At 38.4% G+C, this 21,462-nt stretch overlaps 1 protein-coding gene across 2 annotated transcripts in view; it reads left to right on the top strand.

Annotated features, from left to right (window-relative positions):
* The window catches only part of CSMD1 (CUB and Sushi multiple domains 1), a 1,750,344-nt gene that overhangs the window by 1,635,309 nt on the left and 93,573 nt on the right, over positions 1-21,462 (top strand). For both annotated transcript variants that reach the window (XM_067722119.1, XM_067722118.1), the window contains exons 47-49: positions 4,866-5,054; positions 7,701-7,847; positions 12,770-12,958. In XM_067722119.1, coding sequence (XP_067578220.1) covers positions 4,866-5,054; positions 7,701-7,847; positions 12,770-12,958 — 525 coding nt within the window. The remainder of the gene's footprint in view (positions 1-4,865; positions 5,055-7,700; positions 7,848-12,769; positions 12,959-21,462) is intronic.

Here is a 21,462-nt window from a genome sequence, read left to right as displayed (position 1 = left end):
GAATTTGAATATTATCATTCATTAGGGATAGTGAAACATTTAAAAGGGCCAACACTTAGGAAGAGAAGACCCAGAGTCTAGATTTGATTATCAAGTGACCTTGGTTACTAATCTTCTGAGCATCATGTGTAATGAGGATCATTTATCTGCATCATTTATGGGATTGGTGTAAAGATGAAGTGAATATTAAATTAATTCTAAGCGATTTATAATGTTAATTATCCACCCTATGAAAGGCAATTTTCTTTGCATTGCAATAGTATTGATTTTGCAAATGCTCAGGCCCATGAATTGATTCTTCCAGAATATCTGGTAACTGTGCATTTTCATTACTAATGAGGCAGAATTTCAGTCACTCTTATAGAGGGAAACGATTTTCAACACCTGAAGAGAATCTGGAATGAATTATTATTAATTAACCAAAGTGACTTAGGTTGTTTCTGAGAAAAATGTACTTTGGAATTGCACCCACATGCGAGCCAGTGGGTGTGGGAAACTCCACAGGAGGGGGCACCCCACCCTTTGCCTCTTGCTTTAAACACTTGCGGGACCCTTGTGGTTGCGGTGCCGCTGAAACCCTGACTCTAGCTGCCTCTGTTAGAAGCAGGGGGTCGCATGGGGCGCTAAGTCAGGACACTGATGTCATTTTTTTCCCGGGAAAACCAGTGTGTCAGGACCACGTTACCTCAGCGATGGTGATCTCCAGAGGATTCTTTTCTCAAGGTGGTGGAGGGGGTGGGTATGAAAGTTTCATCTTTTGCCATTTTATATAAAAATTAACTGAGGTAAATCTTCACATGTTGAAGGCAGATTTTAATTCCACCAAACACAGCCTTAAATTTCTCAGAATAGGTGACTTTCAGCAAGGGTGGTCTTAGCTGATTAATGAAGAAAGGTATAAATGTTTATTTAACATATGCTACTTTAAAAATAGGGAACATGCCTCCGTTCTCTTGTCTCTCCCCAAGATTAACCTGGTTTTCACTTAAATGAAATTGATTCATGACAATCCAGGAACAGAGTAGATCAGCACAACAGGGGCATCATTCTCTAAATTACTTCCGCGCTCACACGTTTGCAGAGAGTGTCCAGCTAACAAGATAGGCTCCCTGTACTCAGCCCGGAGGTCCCCAGGCCCTACTGAACTTACAGGAATTACTACGTAGGATGACCTAGTTCTCTTCTGTTTCAGTTCAGGAGTAAATTTGTTTAGAATGAACTGAGTTATCTTAGCTGTCATTCCCTAAACACCTCATTATTTAAGAAAGGAAATAGGGACTCGGATGTCGTCTATCAAACACTTAAACACTTAAGCACTTAATTGTCATTTTTCTTCCAGTACTTTTCTATTATTTGATTGGGCTCAAGTGGGGGCCAATTCCCCAATAAATTCTTGATGAAAAATTGTGCTAGTTATGAGTCCTACTTCTTCAAATGTCATAACCACACTTTTAGAAGTTCTGCTTTGAAAATTATCACCACTTTAGGGTGGTTGATTGTTCCTTGGGAACAATGGGAATAAATTGTTCTGAAAGTTCACACTTTTTACAGATAAATATTACCTTGTGGATACTTACCTTCATTTAGAAAAAAAAATGAATGAGGCTCTGGAATGTTTTTCAACACCACCAAGCAATTCTCTCATTTTCTTTAGACACCAGCTGAGTGCCCCACAGTTTAACTCAATTCAAAGACACTCCCAACCCTCAGGAAATTCCAAGGGTTTGGGGAGCTCTGTGCCAGAACCTGGGACAGAGGCCAAGTATATTTTAGCATAGAAGGCTATCACGAAAGTGACTCTTCTCAAGTTAAAAAGAAGAGAGAAGCATTTCAAAAAGTGAAGAGAAGCAGTAAGAAAGGTTTGGAAGTGTAAAAGGACATAGGGCATCCAGGAAAGAGGGGGTGGCCCCCAGCAGCTTGCTGTTAGGGTGTGTTTGAGGGAATGGCATTATGTGGGCTGGAAACCTAAAGGACGCCAGATTGTAAAAGGTCTTCAGTGTCAGGTGGCTTCATCCCATAAACCATGGAAATCCATCAATGGTTATTAGTTTTAAAAATGGGAAACATGCATTATCAACGAACACTAAAGACCATCAGTGACCTTCAAAGAGTGGCCATTCCTCGGGAAGCATAAGTGTGACAGTAACACATCTCCAGGTGACAGAGTTCTCCGTATCACAATTCTTTCATACGTAGACGTGCTCTTAAGAGTTAATCTTATTTACAAATCCTAATGTTTGAGTCCATTACTTTTGCTGAAGCTCCGCAAGGTGCTTTGGGTTTTAAGGCTCACACTGCATTTTTCTCCAAAAGTAAGGTAAAGGAGTAACTGCGCAGAGGGAGGGGATGCAAAGCTCAAGCCGCTGTCTCAGCAGCACGTTCCTTCAGAGGTGTCTTTGCCAGGACCCTGACGCAGATGCTTCCCGGGGGTGGGAAGTCTCCGATAGCCCCCGTGGGAAACAGGGTGTTTTTAGCACAGAGGGCTCAGCTTACAGGAGCCTGCGGTCTCTGAAACCTTCTCGCTGTCAATGGGGGTTGCTCCTAGCAACAGTTTCCAGAGGAAGGGAAGGGGATGGGCACGTGGGAGGGGGCGTGAGAAACACAGGAGTGGAGGCACTTCCGCTCACCTGGAGACAGACTCAGTGCCTCTTCAAAACAGTATGTATGTCTGAAAGAAATACTGTGAAGGGTCGTAAAAAGAAATGAAGCAAATAATCTCACTGATGTTTTCATTTTATCTTCTCTAAAAAACAGAAACAGGGAATCAGAATAGCTGTGTTTAAGAATCTGCGTCTGAGCTCTAATCACACCCTGGGTTGTGCTCTCAGCTCTCCAGGTGCATTTCAGCAGGTGGATGGTTTCTTGTTTCCAGGTGGTCTGCTGTCCCAGTGTTGTCTAATAGCTATGGTTGTGGTGATGAAATCGCAGGACAGAGATGCAGGTTAACTACTTCTCCCATGTATTAACACACAATGACATGTGCCCTGTAGCATCTTCACGTCAGGAACAGGCAGGCATGTGGTCAGATGTTGTAACACTGTCTGCGCACATAGCGCTTTAGATTTAAGAAAAACATTTGCATGTTTTTGATCTGATTATAACCCTGAGGAGGAGCTTTATTGCTGTCTAGTTACAGCCAACCTCTGGCTCTTATTGTAAATTCAAAACAAGTCCCAGGAGATCCTAAAACCCCAGGCCCTGCACACATGCAGACAGAAAAAACTCTAACTTATTTTATTTTATTAACATCAACACGTTCATTTCTGAAAGGCCGTAATATATTTTACAGAGTGATCTTACCATCAACACAGAAGATACTTTTTAAACTAAGTTGTTTGGTCTATGTGTTTTGGTTTAAATTATTTTTTATTAATTAACACTGTAAGTATACTTTAAAATCTACCTAAAGTACACATTTATTAAAAGGGTTCTATGAAAGGTTTCATCTTCGGTGATTTTATCCCTAAACATTTTCTAAATTTTAAGATACGTCTCAATTGGAATACTAAGTTAAATGAAAAAAAGGGGGGAAATACTCTTTTTAACCATTACTTGAATCAAAACATATAAACTTTCTCATCTGTTTGGGTTTTGAAATGTATTCATAAATAATACACATTTCATTAATTAAAAGGAGATAACTCAACAAATAAGACACACTTCCATTGATAGAAGCTCTTTTCGATTGAGGAAAAGCAGATCATTTAACTTTTTAAACATTTTGTAAATAGTTTTGGTACATCTTTCTTTATTGTTGAACCATCACCAATAACAGAAATAATTTTCTCTTAATCTATTCAAAAACTGTTTCTGTAGGATACTTAAATTACCAGTGAGAGAAGTGACTGATTAAGAGACTTTGGTGATTTTCTTTTGCACTCATACCTACACAGATTAGTTTTATTGTGATTAACTTGGAGTAGTTGAATAATGAAAAAAGTGAGAGGGAAAATTGTGTGAAGGTGTCCATATTATGTTAATGATTTATGCACGATAAATTAACCCATTAGAAATCACTCCCACTTTACACAGTAGAAACTCAGGTGTCCCATATGACTCATCTCTTATCACAGTGCCAAGCAATCACATCAAATGTTTAAAATTTACTGTTCTAAATATAATTAAAAATATAATCAAAGGCAGAAATAAATATAATTTTATTATCATCGTGTATAATTTCACAATGTTTTTGTAATATTACATTGAAAAGGTGAGGTCTTACACTTTAGTTGAAAACTTGGGATCCTGCAGTTGAGTCCACAAGGCACCTGCCCTGAGTTAAGTGAGGTGTGTGGGCAATTCAGTCATAGCCTGAATGGATGGTCTATGGACTCTGGATGAGGAGTGAAAGGCACGTATGGTATGAACTGTCCCTATGTCAGGGGTCCCTCCTTCCCTCACCAAGGGCAGGTCAGCAGGAGCCAGACCATGGCTTCTCCACCTTCTCCAGGTAAAGAAAACTTCCAGGTTCAGTGCTTCTCAAGCTGGCAGCTACCTCAGCTTGGCTGCCCTAGGATCAGGTTGACAGACCTCATCTCTTTGACTCTTGGTCTCCTTAGAGTTAAATAGGATTTATCTATCCATCTATGGCTATCTATCAATCATCTATCAATCTCTTCTATCTCATCTGTATATCAACATATATATATTATACATAATTATGTTTTAAATTATAGGGTGATGTTAAAATGTTGCTTTCCTGTTCTGTTTGTGTCCTGTATTACATTTGGTCACATCTCAGTAGGATTGCTTTGTTGTTGTTGTTGTTTTCTTTCATGAGCTTGTATATCCAGGGTTAGAAACTACCCTATTGAAGTTGGATTCATTTTGTTAAGGAAAACTTTTACTGGTGCGTTGTTCCTTAGCACAATGTCCAGCCAGTGAAGTCCGGACAGAATCTTCTGGGGTCATCCTTAGTCCAGGGTATCCAGGCAACTATTTTAACTCCCAGACGTGCTCGTGGAGCATCAGGGTGGAACCAAACTACAACATCACCATCTTCGTGGACATTTTCCAAAGTGAAAAGCAGTTTGATGCACTGGAAGTATTTGATGGTAAGTCTCTTTAAACTTTGTTCACATACCAGTGACCTATGCATAATGTAATAAGGATGCCACTATAATGTTTCTGTAATGCAAGAACTTGAATATTTTCTTGAAGTATATTACGTCTCCCCCAAACAGAAAATGAATTATTCTTGGGCTTGTGTGGTCTCAGAGATCAAGCGGTAGGTAAAACATTTCCATGCCGTTCCTAATGTTGCAACTTTTAAACCATTAGGATGCTGGTGACACACCCTGAAAATGTACTGAATTAACTTCAATCATTCTTTAATTCTTTAATGTGGGGCTTTGAAGTAGATGATTTCAAAAGATCTTCCTTTCCCTTCTTCTAAGATTATATTGATTTAGAAGATATTTTAGGAAATTTAAGAGGGCTAAAAGTACTTTAATCAGTCTAAATGATTATTTTACTAGAAATATATAAAAGTAATGGCTCACAGAGATTTCTGGGTGATAAATGCTATAGGAGTCTTTAATGTACAGTTTTTTTAGATTAGTAAAATAGTTTACTGAACAAATGCTAATACTGTTTTCAACATGAGTCATGCATTTTTGTACAATTCTAATGAACTTTTAATATAACAATGCTATGCTTAAACATACTATGTGGTTGAATTGTCAATTTGAAATGGAACTGATGTTAATAATTTTTCTTTGTACAGAAGCATTATCATAGCCCAGGATATCAGACCATGATACAGTTACGGCTGTACATAATAACAGGGTTTTTACATGTTCTGATGGATTTGTCATTGAGTTCAGATAAATAACAATCAATTCAGTGAAAAAAATTACTGTAATTGATTCTCTGTGTGTTTATATGCCTCTTAGTGACTTGATGAATCATAATAGTCAAGTTGCTTCTATGGATAGACACTCAATGAATCAATTTATGTATTTCCAAAGATGAGCTGCTAAGTTGGAAATTAAACTCATACTTATATACATAGGAACAGAGGACTGAAGGGTAATGTTTTCATTTTCCGAGGGTTTTTAAGGGTGCGTTAAAACGGACACATGCTACTGAAGACTCTCCTCTTAGTCTTTAGGGTGGGAAGAAGTAACGCATTAGCCACGTACAAAAATGGGCTTCTTTTGTCAATGAGGAATCCGGGAAACTATCTTAAGGCCAATTAGGTGTCATAAAAAAGTACAGACAAGCAGTTAACCTCAGGGGCTGTGTGTGTGTGTGTATATGCTTACATATTCCTATACATGCAGTATATAGTTATATGTATTGACATAATCACTCTAAATGTATGCCTGTTCCTTTGTTTCACCTTGGTTGAATTGAAATTTAGCAGGCAGTGCTTCTGCGTCTTCTTATTTCAGGAGCAAAATCATTACCAATAATTTATGCCTGAAGCATTTACAATGTGATCTTCCCAAAACATAGACAGATCAAGCCCATTATAAACCATAAGCAAAATAGATAATAGAGATAATATCAAAGCAGTTGCTGTCAGAATTACCAGAGATCTGTGACTAGGTGTGTTTCACCGTCAAAGAGTTCTCTGTAAAATGAAAGGTCAGAATTTTATATGAATAATTTTTTAAGCATTGGCATTTTTGTTGAAGTAAACGTCATATTCATTGCATCTGTTTTGTTTTGTTTTTTTGAAAGACAGTGGCTCTTTTATAGCTCTTGAGTTGACCAAAAAAGGAAAAAGTTGAATATGTTGATTTTAAGCTTTAATAACCCAAGAGTTTATTGCTCTCTACGGCTCCAGTAGTGCTTATTCCTCAATTTAAAAACAAAATAGGACTTTAATCACTAGAGAACTCAATTGAGAAAAAGGTGTCAGAAGAAAGATGGTGGCCTTCACTTGTGAGGAACTTGCTAGCTTCCATCTTGGTAACAGAGACTGCACATACACACTCACACACACATACACACTCACATACAATTTGTATATTGCACACTTTTGAATGTTTACACAATTGCTATCATATTATATTTATCTGCAAACAGATTTCACTTGTCAATATGCTATTTTAAACATTACCTACACTGATACATGTTTATCTAGTTCATTAATTTTAAATGCTATGTAGAATTTCTTTGAAAAGATTTTTAAATACCTTTTTAAAACCCCAAACCACAACTTAGGATCTAAATTTTGCCATAAAAATGCTGGAATAAACGTTTTGCTGTATACATAACATTGTGCACATATGTTGGTGTTTATAAAAAATGTAATTAAAACCTTCAGTTGTATTGGATATTACCAAATTGCTCTCCAAATTGATTATACTAACTTACACTTTCACTAGTATTGCATGAAAATTTCCATTCCCTGCATCCATTCAATGTTGTAAATACTAATAATAGTAAAAACTATTTTCATTTTTTAAACTACTGCTGTTTTATAGGTAACTTCTTATTCGATTTAAGTATTATGTATTAGTAGCATATATGTCTGAAGTTATTTTGGTTGGCTATTGTTTCTTTTATTATTATTTTTTAACAGGGAATGTATCTGCTGCTTTATTTATTTGGAATTCTTTGTCTCCTTTGGAACTAAATAGCTCTATATCGTATAGCTAGACTCCAATTTAATCAAAAGCTAAAGGTAGTCTGCATTTTGTAGGTGCTAATTCATATCATAACTTTTTTGTTTTTTCTGTTTCATTTAGGCTCTTCTGGTCAAAGTCCTCTGTTAGTGGTCTTGAGTGGAAACCATACTGAACAGTCAAATTTTACAAGCAAGAGTAATCAGTTATATCTCCGCTGGTCCACTGATCACGCAACCAGTAAAAAAGGATTCAAGATTCGTTATTCAGGTTAGTAAGTGAGGTTAAGATTTAATATAAAAGTATTTTTAATACAAAGGATCTGCATTAAATTAAAAAATCACAATATATAAAGATTTATAGTATAAACCTAATTTCTGAAGATGAATAATTAACTTCAATAGAAATAATATGATGGGAAATTACTCTGAGTGATATCTCTAAACTACATTAGGGAAAATAAACTATCTGTTGATTACTATTAAAACGTTTTGTTGCTAAAATCATAAACTATTGAATTGCATGCCACAGAAAGCAAAGATATTTCCCCCCAAAGTAAAGTAATATAATATAAATTAGTTTTAAAATATGTTTAAAGGCTAAGGAGACAACCAGGAGGAGATAATCATATTACATTTAATTTTTTTAAATTTAAATTTATTTATTTATTTGTTTATTTGGCTGCATTGGGTCTTAGTTGCGGCACTCAGGGATCTTCCTTGTGGCTCGTGGGCTTCTCTAGTTGCAGCACACGGGCTTAGTTGTCCCGCAGCATGTGCGATCTTGGATCTTACTTCCCCGACCAGGGATCAAACCCATGTCTCCTGCACTGGAAGGTGAATTCTTAACCATTGGACCACCAGGGAAGTCCCTGCGTTTAATTGTATAAGTAATAATAACATCTTACTATTAACAGTATGTCTTTTTATTGGTTATATATTCGTATGTCTCTTTATCTTTATGCAGACATGATATATAGATATATACACACACACATATAAACATATACAAAATAAATGTTTACGTATATATTTCCTTGTCAATATTTAAATTATTTTGTTCCTTCCCCATATATTTCAATCACTTTCTGTCAGTAGTTTTTTATATTAATTAAATCAGTTAATACATTTATTAGAGATTAGATCCTGGGTATGTCAATGTGACCAGCCCGACACCTAATGTTTATACTTCCCTACAAAAGCAGTAGACAGACAATTTAAATTCCTCAGGTATTTTAAATACTAAGAAAAATATCTCACCTTTTCTCAGTGTCTCACTCAACAGTATCCGTGCTAACAATTGAGATATATTTCCCAAGGGAGATGCCCACTCTGTGCATTTCATTGACCAGTGTACCTCCCAGAGGTTGCTTATTCCAATGTCTGTAGTACATCCTCAGTGATGGGAACATCCTGAGGGAGGAACAGCGAAAGGTCTTAGTAGTTTTAAGAATATTTTAGCTCTCTCTGATTGGTAGACGTCATGAAATGGTAAAAAGCATCAGGGTTTTGAAATAGCTCTTGATGTAAGGACAGGAGGCATGAAATTCACTCATGCTTCCTCTATAATGTTTAATAAAATATGCTCAGACTTTTGTTTTCCCGCCTTTGCTCAAAGTAGCCATTCAAAAAGCTTATCAACAAAGAGCTCACAGTTGAAATCGCTTCATTCGAATGGGTATTGCGAGCATTAGGGCAGTGATTGGATTTGTGTTCATCAAATTCCTTGTTCTGAAAACTAAATACTCAGACCTGTAGAATTGTTTGAATTTATTTCCAATGAGCAAAAATGGACAGTGCAGGGGAAATAATGGTGAACATAATTTATCTTGTTTTATCTGTGGCAAATTACTTAGTAGCCTGGCGATGTGATTATACCTTGAATTCTGTCTTTCAGGGGATATTTTCATTCCTTATAGAACAAGAAGATTCTCTTTGTTAAACAGTTTTGGGAAAGTAGGAGAAAGGAGAATTTTGGAGAAGGCTTTAAACTGTTGTTCTGTGAATGGACCTATCTATTTATCTCTCTGTAGATATAGATACAGATAGATCTTTGAACAGATTTTCACTTAAAATTTGATGAGTCAATGACCTCTGCTAGCAGTTCATCACCAGTAATTTCAGAGCAGTGATTCAGTGAAGATCCCTGAACTGTAATATTGTGGGCAAGGGAGCTGCGGCCCATAATATAAGCATGTGTTGCATCACAAGCCTTTGTTTGCCTTACACGTGTGAAGCATTGGTCGTCAGGCTTAAGAGCAATATAATTGATCTACATGATTAACCAACAAAACAACAACAACAAAAAGCAAGTGCTTGTCCATTGAGGTTCAAGTCAATTCAATAAACTGCTGAGTGTTGAGCAAAAAATGGCCCTTAAATGAAATAAGTGAGAGTAAGTGAAATAAGCTTCAGTAATGGGAGAGTCAGAACTACAGACTGGCTGACATCCACCCAGAAACCCCAGGATAGCCAACTCTGCCCGCTGTCTTCCATCATGATTCCTACTCGAGTGTCTCCCTCCTTCACCTGCCTTTCCAACGCACCACGAGCAGAATGTAAGGATTGGGCCCTGGTCCTCTTAATTCTTAACATAGCCAGGAGTTGAACAGGTGGGAGCCCGTGTTCTAATCTTCCCCTTTGCTTTGCTGTGCCGTGTCTCCCCGCTCTGGGCCCCTCTGTATCTTGTTCTCGATGAGTTAGGAAGGAAGGGATATCCTGACAGCCTGGTGATAGAAGAAACACAGTCAATAGGAAAGAAAATAATTATTGGACCCCATAGAGTTAGACAGTCATCCTGCAGATTCTCTCTCTTAACAGACTGAACTGTGACAAAGCTCACAGGTGACACCCTAAGCACCGTGTGGTCCCACTGCCCCTTCAGGAGCTTTCAGACTTTATCTTATCTCTGAACTTGGAGCAGGGTCTACAGTCGGCTTGGCCTTCCTGCTTTTCATCATCATTATTATTATTATTATTTTAATTTACTGGCACAATAATTCTGGGTAGTTGGTAGCTGGGGTGCCTGATTATACTCATACCTTCCCTAAACTAAATATTTTGGTTCATTCAAAACTTACAACATTTAATCTCCAACAGTTGAACATGGAAAATGGTATGCCAATGGGACAAGAGTTTCGTATAAGAGTTAGTGGAGTTTAACTTAATAAAAATGAGTCCATTAAAAAAATGAAATGGTACCTCATCCAGCTGAGACTGTTCTCTGAGGATGCTTCTCACAGGAACATGGTTGACAACCGAGGCTAGACACACAGACATCGCTTCTGGGTAGTGCAATGATGTGAAGGCTTCAGAAGGTTTCTGCTGAACTTATTTCTAAGGGAAGGTTCAACATTAAGCATTCAGACCTGTGTGTGTGCTTTCTATTTGGGACACCGACAGGGAAGTGGTACATTTAAAACCTCTTCTTGCAAAAGGAGCCCTGGATCTCCAGGACTTCACAGCTTTCTTTAATTTATTGTTTTACTCATCTGAAGGGAGTTCATACGATTTTATGCTGCGGTGAAACTGGTCTTGTAAGAATAAAATGAGTTTCTTTCTCTAAATGTGTAAATTAAGATGCAGAGCTTTTTAGCCATTGAAATGTTACGTTCTGCGTAGGTAAGACTGTGATTTTCACAAATGACTGTCTCTAATTTTAAAAAGTCTCCCTACAGATGTGGTGATTAAAGCTATTGTAAGATTTTCATTGACCTGAAGTAGTGCATTTTCTTCAAAGATTGTAATCAAATCCCATATGTTAAAAAGAGGCTTGGGGCTTCCCTGGCCGATGCAGGGGACACAGGTTAGTGCCCCGGTCCGGGAAGATCCTACATGTCACGGAGCGGCTGGGCCTGTGAGCCATGGCCGCTGAGCCTGCATGTCCAGAGCCTGTGCTCCGCAACGGGAGAGGCCACAAAAGTGAGAGGCCCGCATACCAAAAAAAAAAAAAAAAAAAAAGAGGCTTAACTGTCCGCGTCATCATACAATTCTCAAGAATTCTCAAGACCATTTAACAACAACAAGGAAAAAAATTAATGGCCTTGATTGCAAAATGTTATATTCTTCTATTTTCTCCATTTTAATGATACTTTTTTCTTTTTTTTTTTTTTTGGTCAGAAAGTTAGAATTCCATCATCACGTTGATTAACAGTCGCAGATAATCTAAACTTCAAACTTAAGAAACTTGACCTTTGGCTCTAGATTTTTCTGGATTTTTCATTAATTTATTTTTTAGACTTTTTTTTTTTAGAAGTTTCAGATCACAGTCAAATTGAGAGGAAGTTACAGAGATTTTCACTTTACTCCTTGGCTTCCCACATGCACAGCCGTCTCCATTTTCAGCATCCTCACCAGATGGCACATTTGTTAATGAACCTACACTGACACATCGTTATCACCCAAAGTCCGTAGTTCACGTTGGGATTCACTCTTGATGTTGGATGTTCTGCGGGTTTGGACAAATGTAAAATGATGTGTATCCACCATCATGGATTCATGCAGAGTAGTTTCATTGCTGAAAAATCCTCTGTGCTCTACCGTCCTTCCCCCACCAGCCTCTGGAAACCACTGATCTTTTCACTGTCTCCAGAGTTTCACCTTTCCCAGAATGTCGTAAAATTGGAATCAACAGTCTGTAGCCTTTTCAGGTTGGCTTCTTTCACTCAATCACATACATTGAAGGTTCTTCCATGTCTCTTCATGGGTTGATAGATCATTTCTTTCTAGCGCTGAATAAAAAGAAACATTGGATGGACCACAGTTTGTTTATTTATTCACCTACTGACAGGCGTCTTGGTTGCTTCTGAGTTTTGGCAACTCTGAATAATGCTGCTATGAACAGCTGTGTGCAAGTGTCTCTGTGGACATAAGCTTTCAGCTCCTTTGGGTAAACACCAAGGAGTGTGATTGTTGGGTCATATGATAAGAGTGTGTTTAGTTTTGCAAGAAGCTGCCAAACTGTCCTCCCAAGTGGCTGCGCCATCCTGCATCCCCACCTGCCATGATGAGCGTTCCTGTTGCCCCACACCCTCACCAGCACTTTTGTGTCTGAGGATGCTTTGAGTACAAGTTTCCGTGTTGATGCTGATTTCCCACTATTTTAACAATAGAGATATTTCATTTATATCTCTTATCAAGGGAAATACAACATTTATTTATTGGTTTTGTGTATGTGTGTTTGTGTGCCCATAGCACCTTACTGCAGCTTGACCCACACCCTGAAGAATGGTGGTGTTTTGAATAGGACTACAGGAGAAGTTGGAAGTAAAGTGCATTATTTTTGCAAGCCTGGATATCGGATGATTGGCCATAGCAACGCAACCTGTAGACGAAATCCAGTTGGCATGTATCAGTGGGATTCCCTCGCTCCACTCTGCCAGGGTAAGAAATGTGTGTTTTCATCCCCAAACTTGAGTTCAATTTATTTTTCTTATTTTAATCACACTCTGAAATGTACAAGAGCTGTGATTATGGTTAAAAGGTAAGGAAAAAATGAATGTGAGTTCATAAAAGTACAAATTAAACTTTCTGCTGACTGTGCAAACACTTCTGACATTTGCACTCAGCTTGATTTAGCTTTATAGCCTGAATTCGTAGAATGGTTGAACACTCACCAGATGCTGGGTAGAATTATTCTAATACTTATATTTCATTTTGAAACTTAAAAATGTGTTATCCAACTCAGATTCAAAATAATTTTTCTTGACAGTTGTATTAATTAGAAGAAAATCAATTACTAAAGCTCATTTTCCCTTTTCTTAGATTAAAAACTCATACTTTGAGCCACACACTGCATATTTCATTTTCATTAGGTCACTTAAATATAGGACTTGTTAAAGTTGATTTCAATATTTCATGATTTTTTTTTCATTTTATCTTTCATATGCATAAAAAATCAAATTTTCAAATAAGGCATTTTAATTTTAATTGAAGGCTTTGAAGTCATGAAATTTTCAGTTTTCTCTTATCGAGATTTATATGCATAATGAAATATATTGGTCTTTGAAAGCTAATTGCAATTTATGAATGAAACCTCATATTGGTTTCCTTGTTTCTCTTTTTTCATTAGATATTAGATTTTCTGGTATTGCTCTATGAGACAATAATAGATATTTATCACAATTATTGTATGTGTCTTTAACTGCAAGAAGTTAATCAGACACCCAGCCTGCATCATTTATGTTGTACCTCCAGATTTTCTTCTTTAATGTAAGATAAACATGAAGATCTAATAGGCTTGTTTCGTTAGGATTGATGTTTTTTTTTAAGAAGAGTACTTTTTCTTTCAAAAGAAGAAATGCTTCTCATTTTCTTTAAATGCTCTGTTACTCTCTGCCTATGACATAGAATCCATTGCTCAGAGAGCAGCCCTGTGGGCTGCATGTCCTTGGCATTGTGGACTGAACAAGGAAAATGACTGAGACCAGGATTGGCAAGAGTTCCCAAATCTTGGCCTCTAGAGGTTGAGTCCCTAGACAGGGCCCTAAATGGAATCTGCTCTCAGGGTAGAAGCCCAAGAAGATCCTGGAAAGAGACTGTCATGTGACAAGACAGACACATGAGAAATGACAGTCCGGGCAGACGTTAGTTTATCTCCCTGACACGTGAGGAGTTCTGAACATTGTTGACTCGATGGAGGGATGGCTTGCTCTTCTGCTGCATGGTTGAAAAGGAACCAGAGAATGCCTGGGATGTGTCTTGTTGATAAGTTTCCACTTCCCTCTCCTTGCCCCATTTTCTGGCTCAGCAGAACTATTTGATGCTGAATTAAATGACTCAGAAATAGAAATAGAGCACTGAAAACCAGATCCTTCTGGAATCTTTGCAGTTTCAGCTGAAGGATTTGATTGAACGTGGTCAGTGTATCTCTTCTCTGTGTTGCACGTAACCCCAAAGTAATACCATCAGGGACGTGGAATGTTAGAATCACACACCATGTTCTAGGTGGTAAATTGGAATATAAATGCCCGATGTGATTGTGTTCTCAAATTATAAAATATTTCAGAAGCATCATCTTCCCACTATAAATCCACAGTCTTCTGCACTTTCTGTTAACCATTCTGATAACTGGAGAGTCAATATGATCTTGTTTTTTTGTTGTTGTTGTTGTTTCATAAACTATGACCTGTAAAACCTGGAGGGCCCTTAAAAATAATCTAGTTTAATTTGCTTATTTTTATGTTTTTTTAACTGAGGCACATAAAAGTTAAGTGATTTATTAATAATCATAAAAATGTTGGTCTAGAATCCAGATCTTCTGCCTGCCTCTTCAGCGTTTGAATCAAAATGTGTCTGGCCAAAAGAAATTATACTAAAAACAAAATTTTGCAGACACCAGTTCTAAGTAATCTATATTTTAGGTGTTTAAATTCATTTACTATGGAACAGTTTCTTTAGTCTTCTCTTAGTTCTTTCCAATTTGTGTAAAATAGCATTTTGATTACAATAATGTATAAAATATTTTCATCATATGTGAGGCTGTAATGTTTAAAAATTAAAAAAATGGTGAAAAATAGGCTTTTTTAAACCCTTTAAATTATTTGGTACAGCTACACAAGCATTTTCATCATTTTAAAAATAAATCTTTTAAGATAAATAGTAAAAATGTTTACTCCAATAGGTGAAGGCCATTGAGAAAACATCGTAAAATTTTAAACAGAATAGGCTTATATAACATATATATTGGCAATTTATACCTTAACAGTGTTTTACTTACAATTGAAGAGCCTTAGAGCTGATTGAACTGAATTTAATACAGTTCATAATATAAATGTGTAATTGTTATGGTATTTAATAATGGGAAACTTGATTTGTTTAGCATTAATCATTCGCTTTCCTTTTGTTACTTATAGAACACAGAAGTTTTCCATAATGTAAATACTCATCTAACTTACAGAAAAACATTGGCCTCCTTCAATATAGTCAGAATGAGCCTTTGTGGATTTTTAATTCCCTCCTTGTACCAACCATCTAAATTGTATTTAGATTAATTTTTTTTCAGTTTTTAGATAATTGAAGATAATTTTTTCAAAGTAGTTTTTGGGTCCAAAGAGAGTTAATAGATACAGATGGATGATAGCATCTACGTGGTCCTGAACTGCTGGCAGTTCACAATGGTAGGGTATGAAATTAAAGAGTGGGTGAACTCTTTCTTTAAAATTCTTGGAATTCTATAAGGGAAAAAGACTTTGCCAAAGCATCACCTAAATGCATACCATCACACTATTCCCTCTCAAGACAGCTCAAACTCTTTTATTTTCTTGCCCAAGATACTATATTCACATTAGATATAAAATTGGGAAATGAGGATTTCCCTGTAGCACATTTATAAGGATAAAGGTACAAGCTTTACCTCTGAAACCTATAGACCTCAAGCACACTGTTCCAAAAATTAAAGTAGATGTAGGGTCCATGTTTATAGAGAGGGTATACTCTGTACAAGTTTTTGACATTTTATTTATATATACATGTTCATACAGAGGCAAAGTGACATTAATCATATGTCTGTGTTTGTAGAGTACAATTGTAGGTTTAAAACTTAATGTAAGCATTAAAGATGATACAGCTGTTTTCATGATTTTTATTTCAATTCAAACTTACCTCTGAATTAGGCACTGCAGGTACCAAGACACACTCCCAACTCTTAACGTTCTGATGGTCCGTTAGGAGAGATGGACTCATGAATCAGTAACTACAATTCAGTATGACATTAAGCAAGAGAAGATATACACTGAATAGAGATGGAGCAGAAGGTATTTTTTCAGGATGTTTTTCCCGTCATGGGACAGCTGAGTTAGGATTTGAAGGGGTAGCACCGATGGAAATGCGGTTGGAGCAGCAAGTAGGGGCCATTGTGGGAGACCTCAACTGAGTTTACATAGCTTTTACTCTTTCTCCTGTGGTTGACTTCAGTCTATTAAAGGGCAAAAAAGACACAGTCACATCTGCATTTTGGAAATATCTTTTAGTAGTGTGGTAGATGATTGGACAGAATCCTGTCTAAATTACAGGGGTGCTTAGAAATTTTAGAAATACGCATTGGAGCCATGATGAAGACCTTGATAAATACAGTGAAAATAGGTTTGAAAGAAAACAGGTGTTGAAAATATTTAGAAAACAGAATCAGCAGGCCCTTGTGATGGAATGTAAAGGGTCAGGAAGAGAGAAAAATACGGAATGACAAATAGTTTTCTGGTTTTGATTGCTGGGAATATTGAGGCACCACTTAGTGAAATTAGGACCAGTGAGAAAAAGCAGGCTAACGAAATCAGTGTTGAGGTGCGGCCTTCCATTACCTGTGCTCAGAGAAGATACAGTTTCTAAAAGTATCAGTAAGGAGGCAGTAGTTTAAGTTCGTTCAGGATACTGAGTGCATCCTTATTTGTTTTTCATGAGAGGAGGTTTGACTTTGTAGGTTCCATAAGGAGCAAATCAAATGAAAAAATATATAATTAAAAAATTATCTGCTGCAATAAATTTCAAACTAAATAGCTCCACCAGAAAACAAGTAGTATCTGACACCCTTTGAGAGAAGTTCACATTGGGTCAACAGCAACTATAAAGCCTGCAACCCATCTAATTACTGATGCAAGAGTAATGGTGCAATAGTTTGAGACTCTTATCAGAATCAAAGGTTTGATCTTATAGTTATTTTAATTATTTTATTTGAAGATAGGGGACTTGAAAACTGGAAACAAACAAATAAATAAATGGACAAATACCCCTTTGTGGCACTGGGAGCCTACTATTTGATATTTAATATATTTATACATTTTATATATTTAATATTACAATATACTATTTAATATTTCAGTTATCCTTCTGGAGTGGGTATAGTATTTCTCAGTGATTTGAACAGCATTCCTTTTATGCTGACAGAGGAACAGAAACAACTTACACATTCTCTAACTGCACTAGGATGTTAGTTTATTTTTTTTTTAATTGTGCAAAATAATACTTTGAAATGTTTACTAAAAATGCAACACTTGCCTTTTAGTAAATGAGTGAGGTGTAAAGCTGAGGGGTGGGGTCAGGCCCTTTGGGGCCCCCAGTGCTGGTCATGTGACCACGAATGTGCTGCCCTAGGCCCCAGCAGAACATGTGTCAGGGCAGTGTTTGAATGAAAAAAGAAGAAGTGTAAATTAATGACAGGTATTTGAGAATGATTCTTTTTTTCTTTTTCTTATTTATTTATTTATTTATTTTTGGCTGCACTGGGTCTTCGTTGCAGTGTGTGGTGGCTTCTCTTGTTGCGGAGGATGGGCTCTAGGAGCGCGGGCTTCAGTAGTTGTGGCTCGCGGGCTCTAGAGTGCAGGCTCAGTAGTTGTGCTGCAGGACTTAGTTGCTCCGCGGCATGTGGGATCTCCCCGGACCAGGGATCAAACCTGTGTCCCCTGCATTGGCAGACAGACTCTTAACCATTGCGCCACCAGGGAAGTTCTGATTTTTTTTTTCCATTGAAGCTCTGATTTTTTTGTTTTTTCCATTGAAGATGACTTATCTTGTGCCCTAATCTGCTTTGTTTTCTCATTTTCATTGACTTTCTGCTGGTGACAGCTTAGAAGCACAGAATTGGAGAGAAAAATAGTCATGTGATGGGCAGGGAGTGCTAATCTCCCTAAACCTGGTTCCTGCCATGTAAAACAGGATCTTTGATGCCAAGCTCTGAGAATTGTTGAGAGGGTTCAAGCGCTCAGACAGTCCCGGGCAGGACTCAGCAGCAAACAGGACCCTTCACTGCCCATCACCTGTGAGGAAGAACACACAGCAGGCCAGATGTGTTGCATCGTTTCAGAGAACTTCAGCTTTTCTCCCTTTCTTTGACATTTGAAATGACTTCTCTCAGAAAACCTGTACTGGCTTTTATCCTCCTCGATAAACCAGGCATATCTTTTGCCCTTCAGGCTTCATTTCCTGCCTTCAACCAAGAAACTCTGCCCAGCAGCTGTTTCCCGTATCAATACACTAATCTTATTCATCTTGGAGGGAAGCCAAAATTAGAATTGAAATTTTCTGTATTATCTCAAAGATCCAGTTAAAGTGGTACCTTACAGGGCTTGGCTTTCAAGTTTCCTGTGTCACAGAGAGAGCAGTTCCCATGTAGCTCTTTATCTCAGAGCCGTGATTTTCAGAGCACTTGGTGAGTCGGAGCTCTGGCTTGGACTTGATCTTGTGTATTGTTTATGCTTTGCTTACGTTTTGCAGGCAATGAAGCATAGGGAAAACCATCATTCTCACAAATGACATGGTTAAGCCTCTGTTCGTAAAGTCTGAACTTTAAGATGGAAAGATATAGACGCCTGCACTCTGCTGATATGTGCTAATATTTGCTAGTGTAAAGGGTATGGATAAGGCAGGAGATGGGTGGCTGGGCGGGGAGGTGCATGTAGGTCTGCCGTGAGCCCGGGACTGAGCTGGGGATGCGTCCTCTTATCTCTTTAATCCTGTGGACACTGGTGCTCAGAGGCGACGTTACTCAAGAAACACAGGACTAAACACCAGGGGTGGGATTTGAACCCATGTCCTTCAGATTCCAAAATCTACATTATTTCTACTATACTATGACTATTCCCTCTGTGAACATTATTTCTATCCACTGAAAGGGCATCTTTCAGAAGAAAATTGTCCTTTTTGTAACTTAAAAAATAGCAACATTATCAAAAGTTCAGAGGATATGTTTGGTGTTCTGGTATAAAACTTGAGTTATTTTGTAAATCTCAAAAAATTTTTCCTATGGGCATAAAATGCATAAGAAGTTATGACTTTTGTCTTCATTTTTTTATACATATTTATTTGCTTCTATGAAATGTTCAAGCTTCTATGTGACATGATAATAGTGCAGTGTTTTTAGAAATTTAAAAATAATGTTTTTAAAATCATTTTAAAAGCAAAACAGGGGGCTTCCCTGGTGGCACAGTGGTTGAGAGTCCGCTTGCCGATGCAGGGGACACGGGTTCGTGCCCCGGTCCGGGAAGATCCCACATGCCATGGAGCGGCTGGGCCCGTGAGCCATGGCCACTGAGCCTGCGCATCCAGAGCCTGTGCTCCGCAACGTGAGAGGCCTGCGTATCGCAAAAAAAAAGCAAAACAAATCACGTGTTATGATATATATGAAAATATGTATGTGTGAGAATACAGGTTATAGTCATTATGTCAACTATATTCTAATATATTAGGTTATGAATCCACATAGTTCATAAAGCCAAAAATTTGCCAAATCCCACTAAGTATATTGTAAACTGAGGTTTATTCCATTTGCTCATGATCTTCTTATGGGATTTGAGTTGAGTGATTAGATCTTGGGCATTTCACAGTCAGAATCTCCCAATTTAGGCAAGGATCCCTCCCATTCCCAGTAGTTACTGGCGCCATGACCCTGGACAGGCAACACAGTTCACTGAGGTTTAGCTTCTTCTGTGAGCAGGGATAAGAATACTCCCCCACCTGGCATGTTTGAAGGGTTAAATGAAACAGTTGACATGAAATCTTTACGCTGGAGCCAGGTACTAACAGGTACCCCTAAAAAAGGAACCTTACAGGATAGAAACATAATTTCATCAGTGAGTGTCTTCAGGAAGTATTGTTGACCTGCTTTCAAGCAGGGATTTTACAAATGTCTAGTTAACATCAATAATATTTAAGTAACTGAGCTGGGAATAGGTTTCTCTGACTTCTCACAATACTCAAAATGAGACATCGGAGCGCTTCGTCTGTATGTGGATTGCCGATCGCCTTTTAATTGCTCCTCATCAAGTCCCCAGGCTTCTCTGTCTGTGGGGGACTGAGGTGCCCCTACCCCGGGTCCTGAGCACCCTCTTGTGCGTGCTGTGACCTCGCCACTGCCTTTTGTCCTGTGTGTCTGTAGATTGCTTCTCCTGGACCAGTGGTTCTTCAAAGTTCACAAGAACCATCTGGCGTATAGATCCCTAACTTCCAAGTGCCCCCCAAATCTGACTCAGCGGGTCCCCAGGAGCTGGAATCTGCAATCGTACAAGCACCCCAGGTAAACTTGGCGCAGGTGTCTAAGGAACACGTGTTAACAATCCCCATTCTTAAAGAGAGGGATTTTGTCTAAATGTGAATCCCAGCATTTTGCACAGTGCCTGGACCATACTTGGCATCGATGTGAGCTTACGAATGAGTGCGTATGGCTCCACTCTCTCATCAATCGCTTTCCTCAGTAAGGCTTCTAACATAAATGGTATTATCGGCAAGAAACACAGCTTGAAATTAGGCCAGTGGTGATGTCATCTTCAACTTTCAAATACAGTAATAACCACACTACAGGAATAGCCTCCAGAAGAACAGCCCTGTGCACAAGGCATACAGCCTGGAGAGCCCTGTGGTTAGGTGTGTGACACCAGGCAGAGCGCACCTCAGGCGTGTCTGACTGCTACAGGTGTCAGGGCTGAATTGTGCCCCCCTCAAAAGAGATATGTTGGCGTCCTAATCCCCAGGACCTCAAAATGTGACTGTATTTGGATAAAGGGTCTTTACAGAGGTGACCAAGTGAAAATGAGGTCATTAGGGTGGGCCCCACTCCAACATGACTGCTGTCATGATAAGAGAGGGAAATTGGGACCCAGAGGGCCGACCTTGTGAAGACACAGGTTGAAGACAGCCATCTACACGCCAAGGAGGAAGGAGCAGTCTTCCTCAAGCCCCTCAGAAGGAACTAATCCTGCTGACACCTTGATCTCCAACTGCTGGCCCCCAGAACTGTGTGATCACACATTTCTGTTGTTCAGGCCCCAGGTATGCGGTCTCTGCTGTGGCAGCCCAAATGGACCAGCGCGTGTGATCCCCTCTCTGCCCCGTGAAATCCCTACCCCTCTCCTCTCCACCTCAGCAGCAAGAACTGAATCAACTCCAGCAGCAGTGTTTGG

This window comes from Pseudorca crassidens, chromosome 21 (genome assembly GCF_039906515.1).
Source record: "Pseudorca crassidens isolate mPseCra1 chromosome 21, mPseCra1.hap1, whole genome shotgun sequence".
Classification (NCBI taxonomy): domain Eukaryota; kingdom Metazoa; phylum Chordata; class Mammalia; order Artiodactyla; family Delphinidae; genus Pseudorca; species Pseudorca crassidens.
Note: the sequence above shows the minus strand (reverse complement) of the source record. Positions and strands in the feature narration are given on the sequence as shown.